General features: G+C 36.4%; 1 protein-coding gene across 1 annotated transcript in view; it reads right to left on the reverse strand.

Annotated features, from left to right (window-relative positions):
* The window catches only part of cntn3a.2 (contactin 3a, tandem duplicate 2), a 164,298-nt gene that overhangs the window by 38,184 nt on the left and 107,759 nt on the right, over window positions 1–18,355 (reverse strand). The window contains exon 12 of the mRNA XM_056449625.1: window positions 8,329–8,498. Within this exon, the coding sequence (XP_056305600.1) occupies window positions 8,329–8,498 (170 nt within the window). The remainder of the gene's footprint in view (window positions 1–8,328; window positions 8,499–18,355) is intronic.

The following is an 18,355-nucleotide window of genomic DNA, read 5'->3' on the forward strand; positions in this document are numbered from 1 at the left end:
CTGCATCCCTGTGCCTATTTCTCTCGGAAGTTGAGCCCGGCGGAGCAGAATTACAGCATAGGAGACAGGGAGCTTCTAGCAATCAAGCTAGCCTTGGAGGAGTGGCGTCACTGGTTGGAGGGAGCCAAACATCCGTTCCAGGTGATCACAGATCACAAAAACCTCCAATACATCAAAGAGGCCAAGAGACTATGTCCACGTCAAGCCAGATGGTCACTTTTCTTCTCACGTTTTGATTTCTCCATTTCCTATCGTCCAGGACCCAAGAATCTAAGAGCAGACGCTCTCTCTCGTTTACACGAGCATCACGATCATGAAGAACTCCCAACGAAGATTCTTCCCGAACACATCTCCATTTGTCCGATCACCTGGAACGCTCCTCCAGTCGTTGCCACTCCGGAAGCCCCTGCTCCGCCGGGATGCCCTCCTCATCGGCAGTTCATACCACCTGAACACCGGGTAGATCTGATCCACTCCTTACATACCTCGCTAGGCACTGGACATCCAGGGATCAACAATACTCTCTCGCTAGTATCCCAACGATTCTGGTGGCCAAACATGGCAAGGGATGTGAGGCAATATGTTCAGGGCTGTAAGGACTGTGCCCAATCCAAGAGCCCACGTCATCTACCCGCTGGAAAGCTCCATCCCTTGCCGATTCCGAACCGTCCCTGGTCACACCTAGGAGTGGACTTTATCACTGACCTCCCTTCGTCAGAAGGTAATACCTGTATTCTAGTCATAGTAGATAGATTCTCAAAGTTTGTCAAACTAATCCCTCTGAAAGGTCTTCCCACAGCCTTTGAAACTGCCGACAATATCTTTAATCAAGTCTTCAGGTCATTTGGTATTCCAGAAGATATTGTGTCGGACAGAGGTCCACAGTTCATCTCACGTCTATGGAAAGCCTTCTTCAAGCTCCTAGGTGTGGCCGTCAGCCTCTCTTCTGGATATCATCCCCAAACCAACGGGCAGACAGAGAGGAAGATTCAGGAGGTGGGACGGTTCCTGAGGACCTTCTGCAGTGGTCACCAGAACTCCTGGAGCCAGTATTTGGGCTGGGCAGAATATGCCCAAAATTCACTGCGGCAACCCTCCACCGGACTCACGCCATTCCAGTGCGTCCTGGGCTTCCAACCACCGCTCTTTCCCTGGGATGGCGAACCATCTGATGTCCCCGCAGTGGATCACTGGTTCCGGGAGAGCGAGAGAGTCTGGGACGAGGCTCATCAACATCTGCAGAGGGCAGTCCGTCGAAGCAAGGTAACCGCCGATAGGAGAAGGTCTGAAGAACCCAGATACACACCCGGACAAAAGGTGTGGCTATCCACCCGGGACATACGCATGCGACTGCCCTCTCGCAAGTTAAGTCCCCGATTTGTTGGTCCCTTCACCATCGTGGAACAGGTTAACCCCGTCACCTACAAACTACAATTACCCTCTCACTACCGTATTCACCCTACATTCCACGTATCACTCCTGAAACCCTATCACGATCCTGTTCTTCCCTCCACAGAGCCTGACCACGAAGAGGAACCCCCTCCTCCACTGCTCCTAGAAGAAGGAGCCGTCTACGCAGTGAAGGAGATCTTGCGTTCCCGACGTCGTGGTGGCCAGTTGGAGTACCTGGTGGACTGGGAAGGGTACGGCCCCGAAGAAAGGACATGGGTTCCCAGAGCAGATATTCTCGATCCTAGTCTCATGGTGGAGTTTCATGAGAGCCACCCTGAGTTCCCAGCGCCTAGAGGCAGAGGGAGACCACCACGGCGTCGGAGGTGTCGGCCCTCAGGAGCGGGCCCTGGGGAGGGGGGTACTGTCATGGATTGGTCAGGCTCTCACGACCCCCACTCACGAAGATCACCATCACCTGACTTCTAATGAGCACACAGCTGCATCACATTCACGAGCACCAGATAAAAGCACAGCACTCCAGTCGCTCATTGTCCGGGCTCGTCTCGACGAAAGCGGACAACTGAGCGACCACTCAGCGTAGTCATCCTCAGCTAAAACAAACGATTTACTTACCTGTTCTCTTTGTATTCCTCCTAGTCTTCCTGGTCCTCCCGAATCGTCCTGTCTTCCAGTCCTTCCAAGTCTGTGTCATCCTCTGTCAGCTGTATCTGGTGTGTGCTGTCCATCCTCGTGTATTCCTGTTACCCAGCCACGGAGGAAAAGACCCCAACATCATTCCTGATCCTCCTGGCTATCCTTCATGTGCTCCTTGTTGTCATTTAATAAACACCCTAACGTTTCCTTACCTCTGTCTCCTGTCCGCTTCATAACACTTTCAGTGTTTAAAGACATTTCTTAGCCAAAATGATTTAGTGACTAAGTGTACAGAACGTTAATATGACTACAATATTATGGACTGGAAGATCCGCTTTAAATGCTGCTCTCTGAACGCAAACATGTAAACACCTTAATCAAACTACTACCGTCGTGTAGGATTTTTGCTGCGTTTGATTTTCGCTGCATTTTGGGACATGCCAAAGTGCATTTAAATTTGACAAATTAGGAATGAAACACCTGAAATTACACGCAACTCCAGAGGAAATGTGGATAGCGTGATGATGCAATGATGTTTAATGAATTATGTGCTATAACATGTAAAACTGGATCATGAAAGGAACATTCAAAAAGCAACTCATGTAAACACCTTAAAGGGCACCTATGGTGAAAAATCTCTGTCTCTCTGTGTGTGTGTGTGTTATTAGGGGGTTATTTTGTGTAGAATTGTGAGGAAATAAATTAATTCGATCAATTTTGGAATAAGGCTGTAACATAAAAAAATGTGGAAAAAGTGAAGCGCTATGAATATTTTCCGGATGCACTGTATCTCCAATGAGGCTGGAGATACAGTACCTTTTAGAGTCACACATTATACAATATTAATTGCCCTTAAATATTTACATTTTAAGGAATCATTTGGAACAACGCACTCATTGTGAGCATACATGCTTGTACTCATATTTTATAAAATAATAGTATACATGCAATGGGCTAAAAGCTGTTATTTAAACAAACCTTTAATGCTGGAAACCTTGTCTAAATGAATTTTTTGTTAATTTGCGATTGGGTCAGAAGAGAAAGACATTTTCCTGTTTTTTCTCCTTTTTTTCTCCTGTCAATGTTAGTAGGGGAGTTCGAGTCGAGATCTGCGCTAGACTAATTTTTAAGTCCCGCTCCCGCAAGGTTTTATTACGCACCACTTTGTTCACCCGCTGCCTGCCCCGCCCTGTTTTCTTCCAGCTAAAATCAAATTTGTTTTCTGAAATCTCACGTTTAAATTGGGTACTACAAAAAGACAGAGATAACAGATAAAACTGTAGGTTGTGGAAGGATTGTAGGCTAAATGTCTGTCTTGTTAGCAAGCTGAAGGACAGCGCATCTTCACTTTGCTCTCCCATGTTGGTAAAGCCCGCTCTGAGGACAATTATACAAATGATGCATGCACAGACTGTGCAAAAAAAAAGCATGTGCAGAAAGCACTGGTCATACGTTCATCATGTGTAACAGTCGTGAGCACTGGTTCTACCGGTGCTCAATAAGAATGAGGAAATCACAGATATGCTGTTCCAGAATAAGGCTACATTGGGACTCGGGAGCGCTACATTGTTAGACCGCACGCTCCCATTCAAATTACACAAGAGTTACTGAATGCTACCATGTGTTATTTGGGAATTTATTCCTGCGCCTCAAGAAATCTGGTCAGATCCCACGGCTCCCATGGTACAGACCTCTAGTTCCAGTATTTTCATGTTTTTTCTCTTTAACCAATTAGTTAATTTTTCCTTTTCTATCAGATGACTTTTTGTTTGTTGTTTTAGCTTGAGCTATTTTCTTGAAACATTTCTTGCAACCCTTCCTTTAATTGTAGATGTGTTATCCTTTCTTCAAATTGTATTGTCTCTTTCGTAGTTTTGTTTTGCCTTTTTGAAGCCATTTATAAATCCTCACTGATATATACATAAACTTCATTCTGTTCACACAGAATGGGCTTTTCCTCCTCAACGCACTACGTTTCTATTGTTTTTCAATGTATACACATCATTACGCATGCATCTAGTGTCTTTTGAAGAGTCGTGCACGTAAGCGTTGAAAGACCGTCAACTTTTACACGTTGCACAGCTCATCACTGTCAGTTCCAAAGGTATTGGACCAATCAGAAGAGGTCGGAGGTGGTGCAAGCATTACATGTTTCTGTTTATAGTAGAAAGTTGGCATGACATCTGTTTTATTTACTGTCATATAATGGCAAAGGAGCTGATGTATACATGATGTATGCTCAAGTACTAATCATATCTTATTGTTTTCCTATTTCTAATGAGTTCCTTAATTTTGTTATTACGTCACTTTTATAATATCGCATCGTTTAGATCTTGCTCTTTGCTTTTAGGGAACCCTTTCCTGAGTGCTTTTTAGAAGCAAAGACGTGTTCTGTGTGAATAATACCTTTTGGTGTTACATGACCTTCACTGCCCAAGGCTTGATAGGAGAATGTAACAATGAATTAGCAAACAGTATTGAATTTGGTGATCAAATTAAACCTCAATTCTAAAATCTCAGAGATTTATAAGTTTGGTTATTTTTATAATTCGAGTGTTATCACTTTCACGTGGTGTTATCAATACAAAAACTCACTAACCACCATAGCACTTTTGTAGAAGAGCTACCTTATGTTTTTACCTGATTTGCATAATCCACCAAAGTAAAACCATGCATACAGAACATGCAAGTTTACAGCCTTATCAATGGGTTCATTTAAATCTTACTTCATCCCTCCATCTGTCAACAATCTTCAGTTTAATAGAATGGATTCTTTTATTGCTTTGGTTTATAGAAACGGATGTAGAAACTGTCTGTGCTGAACCGAAGACTTTGGCACAGAAAACTTCACTAATTTAATAAAAAGCGCTTAGATTTCAAATCGATTCAATTACTGGAGATAAGATGTGTGCTCTTATCTGAGGGCGAGATTGTGGTTGGCAAACAAGAGGTGAATCCGCTATTTCAGCAGTAAGTACATTAGGATACAAATTTAGGTTCATTATGGAAATGAATTCATCCAAGCTGTGAACTTCACGCTGATAATCCTACAAGACGGGTGGCATCTGAGAATTCACAAGAACCGGAATATAATTACTGATAAAAATCACTGGCTTAAATGAAGATGAGTGTGTTTCCTACAGCACGTGTGCGGCCTAATTGAAACATTTTTCTGTTCTTATAATTATATGAAGACCAAAATAATTCGATTTTACTGTTAAATCTATGGTGCAGAAAACAAACTGGTTTAATTCAATATGCGAGGTTATATAGAAAGAAATGCATCATTTTAATGGCTTTATGATTAATGAATGTGCTTAAGCATTGAGTCAAACTAAATAAATATTAGTAATTAAAAAGCATTATATATACAGTTGAAATCAGAATTATTAACCACCCCCTGATATATTTTTTGTATTTTTTAAAGTATTTCCCAAATGATGTTTAACAGCACAAGGAAATTTTCACAGTATGTCTGATAATATTTTTTTCTTCTGTAGAAAGTCTTATTTGTTTTATTTTGGCTAGAATAAAAGCAGTTTTTAATTAAAACATTTTTTTTTTAAGGTCAAAATTATTATCCCCTTTAAGCTATATATATATATAGGGGTTTATACAGGGCTATACAGGGGGTTTAATAATTCTGACTTCAATTGTAAATAAATAAATACATACAAATTAATTAAATTAAAAAAATAAAATAAAATGAAGTTATTCCATTTAACAACAATTTAATAAGCTTACCAAAAATATTTACTTGAAAACTGTAATTTGTAATTAAAAAGCATGTTAAATAAATAAATAGTTATTTAATTTAACAACTAATAAGTTCAACAATTTTCCTTGAAAACTCTCAGTCATTTCATGATTAAAATATTTTTTGTACATAAAAAGCATGTTAAATAATTAAATAATAATAATAATAATAATAATAATAATAATAATAAATAAACAAACAAAAAATAGTTATTCCATTTAACAACTATTTAATAAGATCAACCAAAATATTTCTTTGAAAACTTTTTCAATAAATAAATAAACAAATAAATAAATAAATAAATAAATAAATAAATAAACAAACAAACAAACAAATAAATAAATAAATAAATAAATATCACACTTTACTCATTTTACTGTTGCTCCCATAGTGCAGAAAACAATTTCATTGAAGTCAACATGCAACCTTATTTGCGAGAGAGATCATCATTTTGATGGTTTGGGGTTGTGGTGATTTAAGTATTGAGTCATGAGCTTCTGATATTGACCAGTCCGCCCTCATTAGGGATTTCTCTCAGTCTTTAAAGTCATTACTGATTCCAGAAGGACGTCATTACATTCCAGAGAAAAATATCTGAACATTTAAATGCCATGCGAGGATTTCACACTCAAGATTCTTGAAGGCAAAACTTCGACGGATTGATTTTTATTCTGTGAGGAGGAAGGAGAAGAAGCTCGGAGTGAATGCAGTGGGTGCTAAGCAGTGGAAGCAACAGCTAAAAATCTCCAAAAAAGAGAGGAATGAATTGATCTTGGCCAACTCTTGCTTTATAAAGTAAACCACCATATCTGTGGGCTCAGAATTCGACTTCTATTGAGTATAATGAGGATAATAGTTCATCGTAAGCACTATGTGGTATACCAAGACATTAAAGATGCTCTCAATATATGTATATATTTCATTACAAAGGTTTCACACGGAGAAATTATGAGCACTTTTGATTAGTTTATTTTAAACTATCCGTGTTCACAAGTACAATCTTTTTCAGAGAATGTTTTTGTACAATAAAATGTCATCAATGTGACTTTTCTGTGTTAAGTTCTCTCAACAATGCCTTTTTTAATTAAAACTGCAAACCTTTTATGTGTTCATTTGCACAGTAGCAATGTTTTAGGTCTCTAAAAACACATTTTGAAAACATGTGCTTTTTTTCTGTGCTTTGCCTATTCATTTACACATCAGCATCGTTTTGCTGAAACTTTTAGCATTGTGTTGGTGAAACAGCTTTTTGTTTTATTTATTTAGCTAGTTAGTAAATAAAGCAGGGCAACACAGTGGCTCTGTGGTTAGCAAGAAGGTTGCTGGTTCGAATTCCGGCTGGATAAGTTGGCAGTTCATTCTGCTGTGGCAACCCCTGATGAATAAAGGGACTAAACTGAAGGAAATGAATGAAACAGAGTAAATAAAGCAGTACAAATAAACAGAAAGAGAAAAAGTAAATAAAACACAAGCATTTTGCTTTTAGTATATTATTTTAATTTTAGTGTAGTTTATAGTTAAGTTATGAGTACTGTATTGCTGGAAAAACACAATTATTAACTGCAGGCCTTCGAAATGTTTATAGAAAATATAATAACATTAAAGTAAAGTAAAGTAAAGTAAAGTACTTTACTTTAAAGTAAAGTACCTTGGCCTTGTCAGACCAACTGGGAGACATGTTAATGTCCATGTTACGAAAACATTACTAAAAACTGCACTAAAAAAAGAAAGGCGAGGCCCCACGCCTTCCGAAAGGTACAATTTACATTCAACAAGAATTTTTTTTCACTTAATAAAATTAGATATTTATCAACTTCATGAAATCAGTAAAACCATTCATTTTCCGTTAGCTTAGTCCCTTTATTCATCAGGGGTCGCCACAGCGGAATGAATGGAAACATCCATACACACTCATTCACACACATACACTATGGCCAATTTAGCTAGGAAACCCACATGAGCACAAGGAGAACATGCAAACTCCACAAAGAAAGCTGGGACTTAACCCAGCGACCTTCTTGCTGTGAGGCCACTGTGTCACTGTCAGTTAAACCAAATAAGCTACATTGACACAATCAAGTAATCACATAAATCTCTTTTGTTCAGGACAGACAAATAGGTAACACCCCTACAGGGCAACACAGATGGTTTCATCTGATTATCAGTGCTCTGCGCCAAAACAATGCGATAATCACATGAAAACCGCTCGCCACTCAGTGATTAGTTGCGACAAAATCAACTTCATATTCATAACATAACTTTGTTATACATTTGGGTTTGATTTTATAGCAATTTCAGATTTCAAAATATTTAGCATAAAATTGAAATATTTAGTACAGAACATTGTATTTTTCCACATCTATGTTTTAAATGGCCACTGACACTGCAAAGGTAGTGTACTGTGTCTTTAAGATACTGTTTGGTAAGGATGAAATGTTTGACATTTGTCGGAAATTTGTGCACAGATTTACGACACATTAAACAGCAGATATAACAGAATATAGACGTAGTAAAGTCTGACTTACCCCACCCACATGCTCATAATGTTGGTCGAGCTTACTGAGCAGCTGCCCATTGAAGGCCCAAGAGAACGAGACATCAAGAGCAGGGTCGCAAGAGATCTGACAGGGCAGTACGATACTCTCGCCCACAATGATCTCCATGTCCACTGGACCCTGCGTGATCTGTGTGGGATCTGCTCAAAAAACACAGTCAGCTTCACTCAATGACCTGCCATGAAGTTAATTCAAATACTAAAAGTTACAAAAAAATTCCCAAAAATTCTATTCCATTCACAAAAGATTCATTTCCTTGATTTATGAATGAATCAGATGCTTAAACAAATCAAATGAATAAATATCTCAATGACTTAAATCACTTTAATTGAATTGAATTGGCACAACTCTAAATGTATGTACACCCCAATTTAGATAGACATGCTGATAAATATAAAGTTTATTGTTACTTTTTCTAATTCCCTATTTTTTGGCAGCATCTATTTGATGCTTTTTGAACACTGATGACTGTAACTTTTCATTGTGGTAATAACAAGCCAATTTAAATATGCAATTAATTATCAGATTAATTATTCAACATTTCTTGCAATTATACATGTAGTTAACTCTAATTGATTGACAGCTCTAAAATAAAATAAAATAAATCAAAACAAAATAAAATTAAAAATAAAGTAAAATAAATAAAACAAAATAAAGTAAAATAAAACAATACATTAAATAAAAAAAATTAATAAAGTTAAAAAGCAATAAATTAAGCAAAATAAAACAAAATAAATAAAATAAAATAAAACAAACCAAGTAAAATAAAATAAATGAATCAATAAATAAAATAAAATAAAAAATAAAGCAAAAAATAAAACAAAAAAAGTAAAATAAAAAACAAAACAATAATAAAACAAAACAAAACAAAAATAAATTAAAATAAATAAAGCAAAAAAATAAAACAAAATAAAGTAAAACAAAATAAATAAAACAATAAACAAAATAAATAAAACAATAAACAAAAAAACAAAACAAAACAAAACAAAACCCTGGGCCTGAAAACAAACTAACCAACTCCAAGTATTACAGCAAAAATATTTGTAGTAGGAAAATCGAAACTTGACAAAAAAAAAGAAACTGTATCCTTACCAATGAATGAACTACTAATCCCATGATGAAGCACTGCAGTGTATTTCCACAGACTTCAACAGCAGCATATTAACAACCTTATAGCTCACAGTAGTTCTGTCATGAAAGGTTTATATTGTATTGCTAAAAAACTATTTCTCTATTGTGAAAATGAATGGGATTTTTCACTTCCATGCACTACAGGCTAGAAACTGCAGGTTCATCTCATGTAGGAAAAAGGCTTAGTACTCTCCTCTCTGTTTTTGATGTGGAGTCTAATAGATTTACACAATCTATACTCAACTTACACTGTACCAACTGGGTTCCACACAATCCCTTAATGTCGTCCCAATGCAAACTGCTTGCTAATTTTTAAGTTTTTTACAGTTTTAAGTTGGTTAAACATAAATCAATTAATTAGGGGCCGATCACACCGAATGCGCTTTTACCATACATTCCAAAAACACGAGGTGTACCACACTGCCTTTTTTATTGACAAGAAAAAAAGCGGCACAGTGCGTTTTTAATGTCACTAGGAAACAACTGAATCAGCTCTATTGTGAGCGAGTGTTGCTGTTGATAATAATACAATTTAAATATTTAATAATATTGTGATAGTCAAGATTTGTGAGCCATACAGCACCACATAACTCAAAACAGCAACCACAAGTCTCTCCTCCATCTTTGAAAGTTTCTATAGTTGTCTTGACAGCACAAACACTGCAGGCACCTCAACAGTAACCCCGCCTCTGCTTACATTTGATTGGAGAATGAGACTGACTGACATAACACAATTTTTCTGCTCAGAGTTGACTTTCAATGGCAAAAATGCAGCAGGCAGTTAAAATGCAAGGCGCGAAGGGCCTATAAGCAGCGCGAAAAACGCTTGCGTCCCTTAGTAAATCATTCAAAATAGGTGCCTCTCAACGCAAAAAGCATGCTCGGAGAACCCCCCCCCCCCAAAAAAAAAAAAAAACGACTACATGTATTGTCAGATGTTGTCAATAAATAAATCTTGCCTATTTTTGTCATTATGATTAGTGTATTTTTATTAATTAATTTATTTATTTGTGAAACAGGCATAGGTTAAACATTTTACTTGAGCATAGCAGCAACCAATAACATCATAATTTTACCTGAAATGTTTATATAAGACATCGATCTGCTCCAAATTTACACACATATGCTATATTTCATTTATAACATAGCAAACTAGACATCGCAGGCAGATCAACTTTAAAAACAAATTACAAACAGTTTATAGGAATTTAAAGTGAAAGCTAACTTCATCATGCATCACTATTTATAATAGCCTAGAGTACTCGTGGTCGTGAAATTCAAAAGCAAAAGCCTAAAACGTTTTGTTTTCAAAGCAGTTGCCTTCAGTGTTCATCGTGCTCGAGAATGAGCATTATAACTGTAGCATGTATCCGCTTCATTCAGGAGGGTTTGAAAAAACAGACTCGATTCTGCAAGTCGATTCCTTTCCTGGAGTGGATTCGGATACTAGGTCCATTGAGAGTCGAGGAATCGACTCTTTTGGAGTTGACTGGCCATCCCTACGTAATGCGCTTTTTCCATTCAAAGTTGCCTTTTTTTTTTAAACGCACAACAGCAAAAACCTGAACCACAGCAGGTGGTTAAAATGCAAAACTCGTAGGTTGCATAAGCAGCGTGTAAAACGCTCACAGCCATTAGTAAACCATTCAAACGATGCGCCTCTCAGTGTGAAAAGCGCATTCAGTCTGATCGACCACTTAGTCCCTCCAACAAAACTTACAAATTTTGATTCTTTTATTTTGTGAATTTTAAAATGAGTAGTTTGAACAAGCAGCAAAATAATTTTTTTGAGCGTGTTTGAATATAAAATAATTGACAATATTAATAGAATAAATAAATGACAATATTAATAGAATAATAAATAAATTACAATATTTATAGAATATAAAATAAATGACAATATTAATAGAATATTAAATAAATGACAATATTAATAAAATAATAAATAAATGACAATATTAATAGAATAATAAATAAATCACAATATTTATGAAATATTAAATAAATAAATTACAATATTTATAGAATATTAAATAAATGCATATCGTTTTACCCTGATGTTTTAAATCTGAAAGCACAGATTTAACATTGACCCATTGTAATTTTTTTCACAAAAAAAACTGTAAGTAATACTATTCTTAGTCTGAAAATCTGAAGAACAACACACACACACACACACACACACACACACACACACACACACACACACACACACACACACACACACACACACACACATACAGGTATATAGTGTTTACAGGGACAGCATGTAACCACTGTGGTTTAGGGGGACACACCTTTCCTTACAACCTACAAATGAAATTTATATATCAAACTATCTGTTATGGCCTCATTAAGATACATCTCACTTAAAAAATCACATGAGACCATGGAGTTGTGGCAAAACTACACCTGTTTTTTCACAGGCTTATAGGGTCATCTGTATCATGGTTTGTTGGGACACACAGGTTTAAAGGGTCTCCTTGTGTAAATCATTCATATACAACAAGCAAAGTGGTTTAAAGGGTCAGACATGGTTTACCAGGACCAGTAACATAACAAAAACACTGACTGGGGTTAGATGCAAACTTCAGGAAAATTATGAATGAATGAGAAGTTTTTTTAATTGTTTCTTAAACATCATTGATCTGTGATCTGTGCTACACATACTTGCTGTTTACATGTACACACAATGTGCTAATTCATAGTAATCTGAGTAAAGAGTTAATTGCATTATAATAACATTATAAGAATAAGAAGTAATAATAAAAACAAGCTGCCACAAAAATTACTGAATACTAAAAACAGTATGCAAAGGTTAAAAATGTTAAAACTGAAGTACATCAAGTACATCATACATTTGAAGAACAGGAGTAAAAACCCTGTTACAACAGTGAATCAAAATGTACTCATGAAAAACAAAACCTTGTAAACGATAACAAATAGCGGGAAAAAAATCTTACCCTTGTCATTTCAAATTAACTTCATATGCTCAGATATAGAAAGGGATGCAATAAATACTAAAATCAGTCACACATTTAAAATGAGTTTAAAACTGTTATTTTAAAAATATTTAAAAAGTAGAAATCTAAAGTTCAAAAAAGTAGAAATTGTTCACAGCGTTCACATTTTGACTTAGTACAATTGTCCAAATGACATCTTTTAGACTTTTTCTTTAGACATTAAAATGAACCGTGGTTGTCAAGGCATATATGCCTTAATATAATGTAAATCATTTTTGATATCAAGAATTTGGGCTGGTACTTGTGGAAATGTAATTCCTGATATCAACAATCAACATTTTTGATATCACAAATGTAATTATTGAAATCAAACAATATACGTTTTGACTTATATTTATTCTCAGGATCTATGGCAAGCCGTTTTGACTTTTATTCATTCTCAGTATACGTATTCTTGATATCAGGAACTGAATTGTTGATTTCAACAATCAACATTCTTGATATCAACAAATAAGGTAAATTTTGATATCAATATTACATTTCAACTAGTAACAAAGTAAATTCTTGTTATCAGCAATGATGTCACCATTTGCAGAAATACAATTGTTGATATCAAGAATTCGGATTTTTGAAATCAACAATTTAATTCTTGATATCAAGAATTTATATCCTGTTATCAATAAAAGACAAAACGGCTATTCTGGCAAGCCGTTTTTACTTTTATTGCTTAACCAGATATGAATTCTTGATATCAAGAATTAAATTGTTGATTTCAAAAATCCGAATTCTTGATATCAACAACTTAATTGTTAATATCCAGAATGTGAATTGTTGATATCAAGAATTCGGATTTTTGAAATCAACAATTTAATTCTTGATATCAAGAATTTATATCCTGTTATCAGTAAAAGACAAAACGGCTATTTTGGCAAGCCATTTTTACTTTTATTGCTTAACCAGATATGAATTCTTGATATCAACAACTTAATTGTTAATATCCAGAATGTGAATTGTTGATATCAACAACTTAATTGTTAATATCCAGAATGTGAATTGTTGATATCAGGAATTGCATTTCCACTAGTAACAATGTTAATCCTTGATATCAACAATTCAGTTTCACTTGTTAAAATGTTCATTCTTGATATCAGAAACTGAATTTCAACTATTAAGAATTAGAGTTATTAATATCTGTAATTGTATTTTCACTAGTTAACTGTCACCATAGGCTGCCATCCAAATTTAATTGTTGATGTCAAGAACTGATTTCTTACTAGTTGATATCAACAATTAAATTTGAATGGCAGTCTATGGTGACATTTAATTAGTGAAAATTCAATTCTTGATATCAAAAATTTAATTGTTGATATCATAAATGTAACTGTTGTTATCAACAATTAAATTGTTGATATCAAGTATTTTAATTCTTGATATCAACAATTAAAATTTTGATATCAACAATTACATTTTTGAAATCAACAATATCCTTTTTGATATCAAGAACTGAATTGTTGATATCAAGAAAATATATCCTGAGAATGAATAAAAGTCAAAACGGCTTGCCATATTTCTTGATATCTCCAATTATATTTCAACATGTTACATTTGTTATTTCTGATATGTAACCATGTATTTCCAATTAGGGAAGTAATTTATGATATCTAAAATTACTAATTTCACAGGTAACAATTACATTCATAATATCAGAAATTAACATTGTCACTAGTGACAAACCAATTGTGGATATCAAAAATGAACATCTTTACTAGTTGAAAAGTATTTCTTGATATCAACAATTTATTTCCTGATATCAACAATTAAATTATTGATATCAAGAATTGCCTTTTAACTAGTAAGAAATCAGTTCTTGATATCAACAGTTAAATTTGAAAGGCAGCCTATGGTGACAGTTAACTAGTGAAAATACAATTGCTGATATCAAAAATTGAATTGCTGATATAATGTAATTGCTGATATCAAAAATAAAATTTTTGATATCAGCTATTACATTTGTGATATTAACAATTACCTTTTTGATATCAAGAACTGAATTGTTGATATCAAGAATACATATCCTGAGAATGAATAAAAGTACCATACCATGTAAAATACCATGTCCCTGTATACCATGATGGTGTTCAACACATATGAGTGACACAGTGATGAACTGGGTAGGGTTGCACCAGCTGTTCGTAAGTTTTTTCTTAAATTCAAATGAAAAGTCCACACTAGAGGCTTAGTAACTTGTCTTTGTCTTGGAACGCCATCATGATTTCACACATATATGATTGACATAGTAGTTAACTAGTGTCTATGGGACTTTATACACTAGTCCTGCTATACCAAACCATGTCCCTGTATACCATGATGGTGTTACACACGTGTGAATCAGTGATGAACTAGTGTCTATGGGACTTTATACACTAGTCATGCTCTACCAAACCATGTCCTTGAACACCATGATAGTGCTACACACAAATGAGTAACAAAGTGATGAACTGGTGTGTATAGATTTGCATACACAAGTCTTGCTATACTTAAACATGTCTTTGTAGAACACGATGGTGTTGCACACATATTATTCCTGCTATACCAAACTATGTCCCTGTACACCATGATGGTGTTACACACATATGAGTAACACAATGATGAACTGGTGTCTATGGGACTACATACACAAGCCCTGCTATATCAAACCATGTCCCTTTATACCATGGTGGTGTTACACACACATATGAGTGACACAGTGATGAACTGGTGTCCATACGACTACACACACAAGTCCTGCTATACCAAATCATGCCCCTGTATACCATGATGGTGTTAAACACATATGAGTAACACAGCACTGAACTAGTGTGTATGAGACTTTATACACAGGTCCTGCTATACCAAACCATGTCCCTGTATGCCATGATGGTGTAAAACGCATATGAGTGACACCGTGAGGAACTGGTGTCTATAGGACTACATACACAAGTCCTACAATACCAAACCATGTCCCTGTATACCATGATGGTGTTACACAAATGTGAAACAGTGATGAACTAGTGTCTAGGGGACTTTATATACTAGTCATACTCTACCCAACCATGTCCCTGTATACCATGATGGTGTTACACACAGATGAGTGATACAGTGATGAACTGGGTAGGGTTGCACCAGCTGTTCGCAAGTTTTTTCTTAAAATTAAAATGAAAAGTCCACACTAGAGGCTTAGTAACTTGTCTTTGTCTTGGAACGCCATCATGATTTCACACATATATGAGTGACATAGTAATTAACTAGCGTCTATGGGACTTTATACACTAGTCATGCAATACCAAACCATGTCCCTGTATACCATGATGTGGTTACACACATATGAGTGATGCAGTGATGAACTGATGTCTATGGGACTACATACACAACTCCTGCAATACCAAACCATGCCCCTGTATACCATTATGGTGTTACACACGTGTGACAAAGTGATGAACTAGTGTCTATGGGACTTTATATACTAGTCATGCTCTACCAAACCATGTCCCTGTACACCATGATGTGGTTAGACACATATGAGTGACACAGGGATGAACTTGTCTCTATGGGACTACATGCACAAGTGCTGCTATACCACACCATGTCCCTGTATACCATGATGGTGTTACATACAAATGAGTGACACAGTGAGGAACTGGTGTCTATTGGACTACATACACAAGTCCTGCCATACAAAACCATGTCCCTATATACCATGATGGTGTTACACACATATGAGTGACACAGTGATGAACTGATGTTGATGGGACTATATACACAAGTCCTGCAATACCACACCATGTCCCTGTATACCATGATGGTCTTACACACATGGGAAACAGTGATGAACTAGTGTCTATGGGACTTTATACATTAGTCCTGCTATACCAAACCATGTCCCTGTATACCATGATGGTCTTGCACACATGGGAAACAGTGATGAACTAGTGTCTATGGGACTTTATACACTAGTCCTGCTATACCAAACCATGTCCCTGTATACCATGATGGTGTTACACATGTGTGAAACAGTGATGAACTAGTGTCTATGGGACTTTATACACTAGTCCTGCTATATCAAACCATGTCCCTGTATACCATGATGTGGTTACACACGTGTGACAGTGATAAACTAGTGTCTATGGGACTTTATATACTAGTCATACTCTACCAAACCATGTCCCTGTATACCATGATGTGGTTAGACACATATGAGTGACACAGTGATGAACTTTTCTCTATGGGACTACATGCACAAGTCCTGCTATACCACACCATGTCTCTGTATACCATGATGGTATTACACACATACGAGTGACACAGCGAGGAACTGGTGTCTATTAGACTACATACACAAGTCCTGCTACACCAAACCATATCCCTGTGTACCATGATGGTTATACACTCATAGGAGAGATGCAGTGATGAACTGGAGTCTATGGGACTACATACACTAGTCCTGCTATACCAAACCATGTCCCTGTATTCCATGATGGTGTTACACACATATGAGTGACACAGTGATGAACTAGTGTCTATGGGACTTTATACACTAGTCATGCTCTACCAAACCATGTCTCCCTATACCATGATGGTGTTACACACATATGAGTGACACAGTGATTGACTTGTCTCTATGGGACTATATACACATCTACTGCCATACCAAACCATGTCCCTGTATACCATAATGGTGTTACACACGTGTGACACAGTGATGGACTTGTGTCTATGGGACTTTATACACTAGTCCTGCTGTACCAAACCATGTCCCTGTATACCATGATGTGGTTACACACATATGAGTGACACAGTGATGAACTGATGTCGATGGGACTACATTCACAAGTCCTGCTTTACCAAATCATATCCCTGTATACCATGATGGTATTACACACATAGGAGAGATGCAGTGAAGAACTGGAGTCTATGGGACTACATACACAAGTCCTTCAATACAAAACCATGTCCCTGTATACCATGATGGTGTTACACACATGTGAATCAGTGATGAACTAGTGTCGATAAGACTTCATACACTAGTCATGCTATACCAAACCATGCCCCTGTATACCATAATGGTGTTACACACTTGTGACACAGTGATGGACTAGTGTCTATGGGACTTTATACACAAGTCCTGCTATACCAAACCATGCCCCTGTATACCATAATGTGGTTACAGACGTATGGGTGACACCGTGAGAAACTGGTGTCTATAGGACTACGTTCACAAGTCCTGCAATACCACACCATGTCCCTGTATACTATGATTGTGTTACACACATATGAAACAGTGATGAACTAGTGTCTATGGGACTTTATACTCAAGTCATGCCATACCACACCATGTCCCTGTATACTATTATAGTGTTACACACATATGAGTGACACAGTGATGAGCTGGGTAGGGTTGCACCAGCTGTTTGTAAGTTTTTTTCTTAAATTCAAATGAAAGGTCCACACTAGAGGCTTAGTAACTTGTCTTTGTCTTGGAACGCCATCATGATTTCACACATATATGATTGACATAGTAATTAACTAGTGTCTATGGGACTTTATACACTAGTCTTGCTGTACCAAACCATGTCCCTTTATACCATTATGTGGTTACACACATATGAGTAACACAATGATGAACTAGTGTCTTAGGGACTTTATACACAAGCCCTGCTATATCAAACCATGTCCCTGTATACCATGATGGTGTTACACACATATGAGTGACAGTGATGAGCTGGGTAGGGTTGCACCAGCTGTTCGTAAGTTTTTTCTTAAATTCAAATGAAAAGTCTACACTAGAGGCTTAGTAACTTGTCTTTGTCTTGGAACACCGTCATGATGTTACACACATATGAGTGACATAGTAATGCACTGTTGTC

This window comes from Danio aesculapii, chromosome 23, assembly GCF_903798145.1.
Source record: "Danio aesculapii chromosome 23, fDanAes4.1, whole genome shotgun sequence".
NCBI classification, from domain to species: domain Eukaryota; kingdom Metazoa; phylum Chordata; class Actinopteri; order Cypriniformes; family Danionidae; genus Danio; species Danio aesculapii.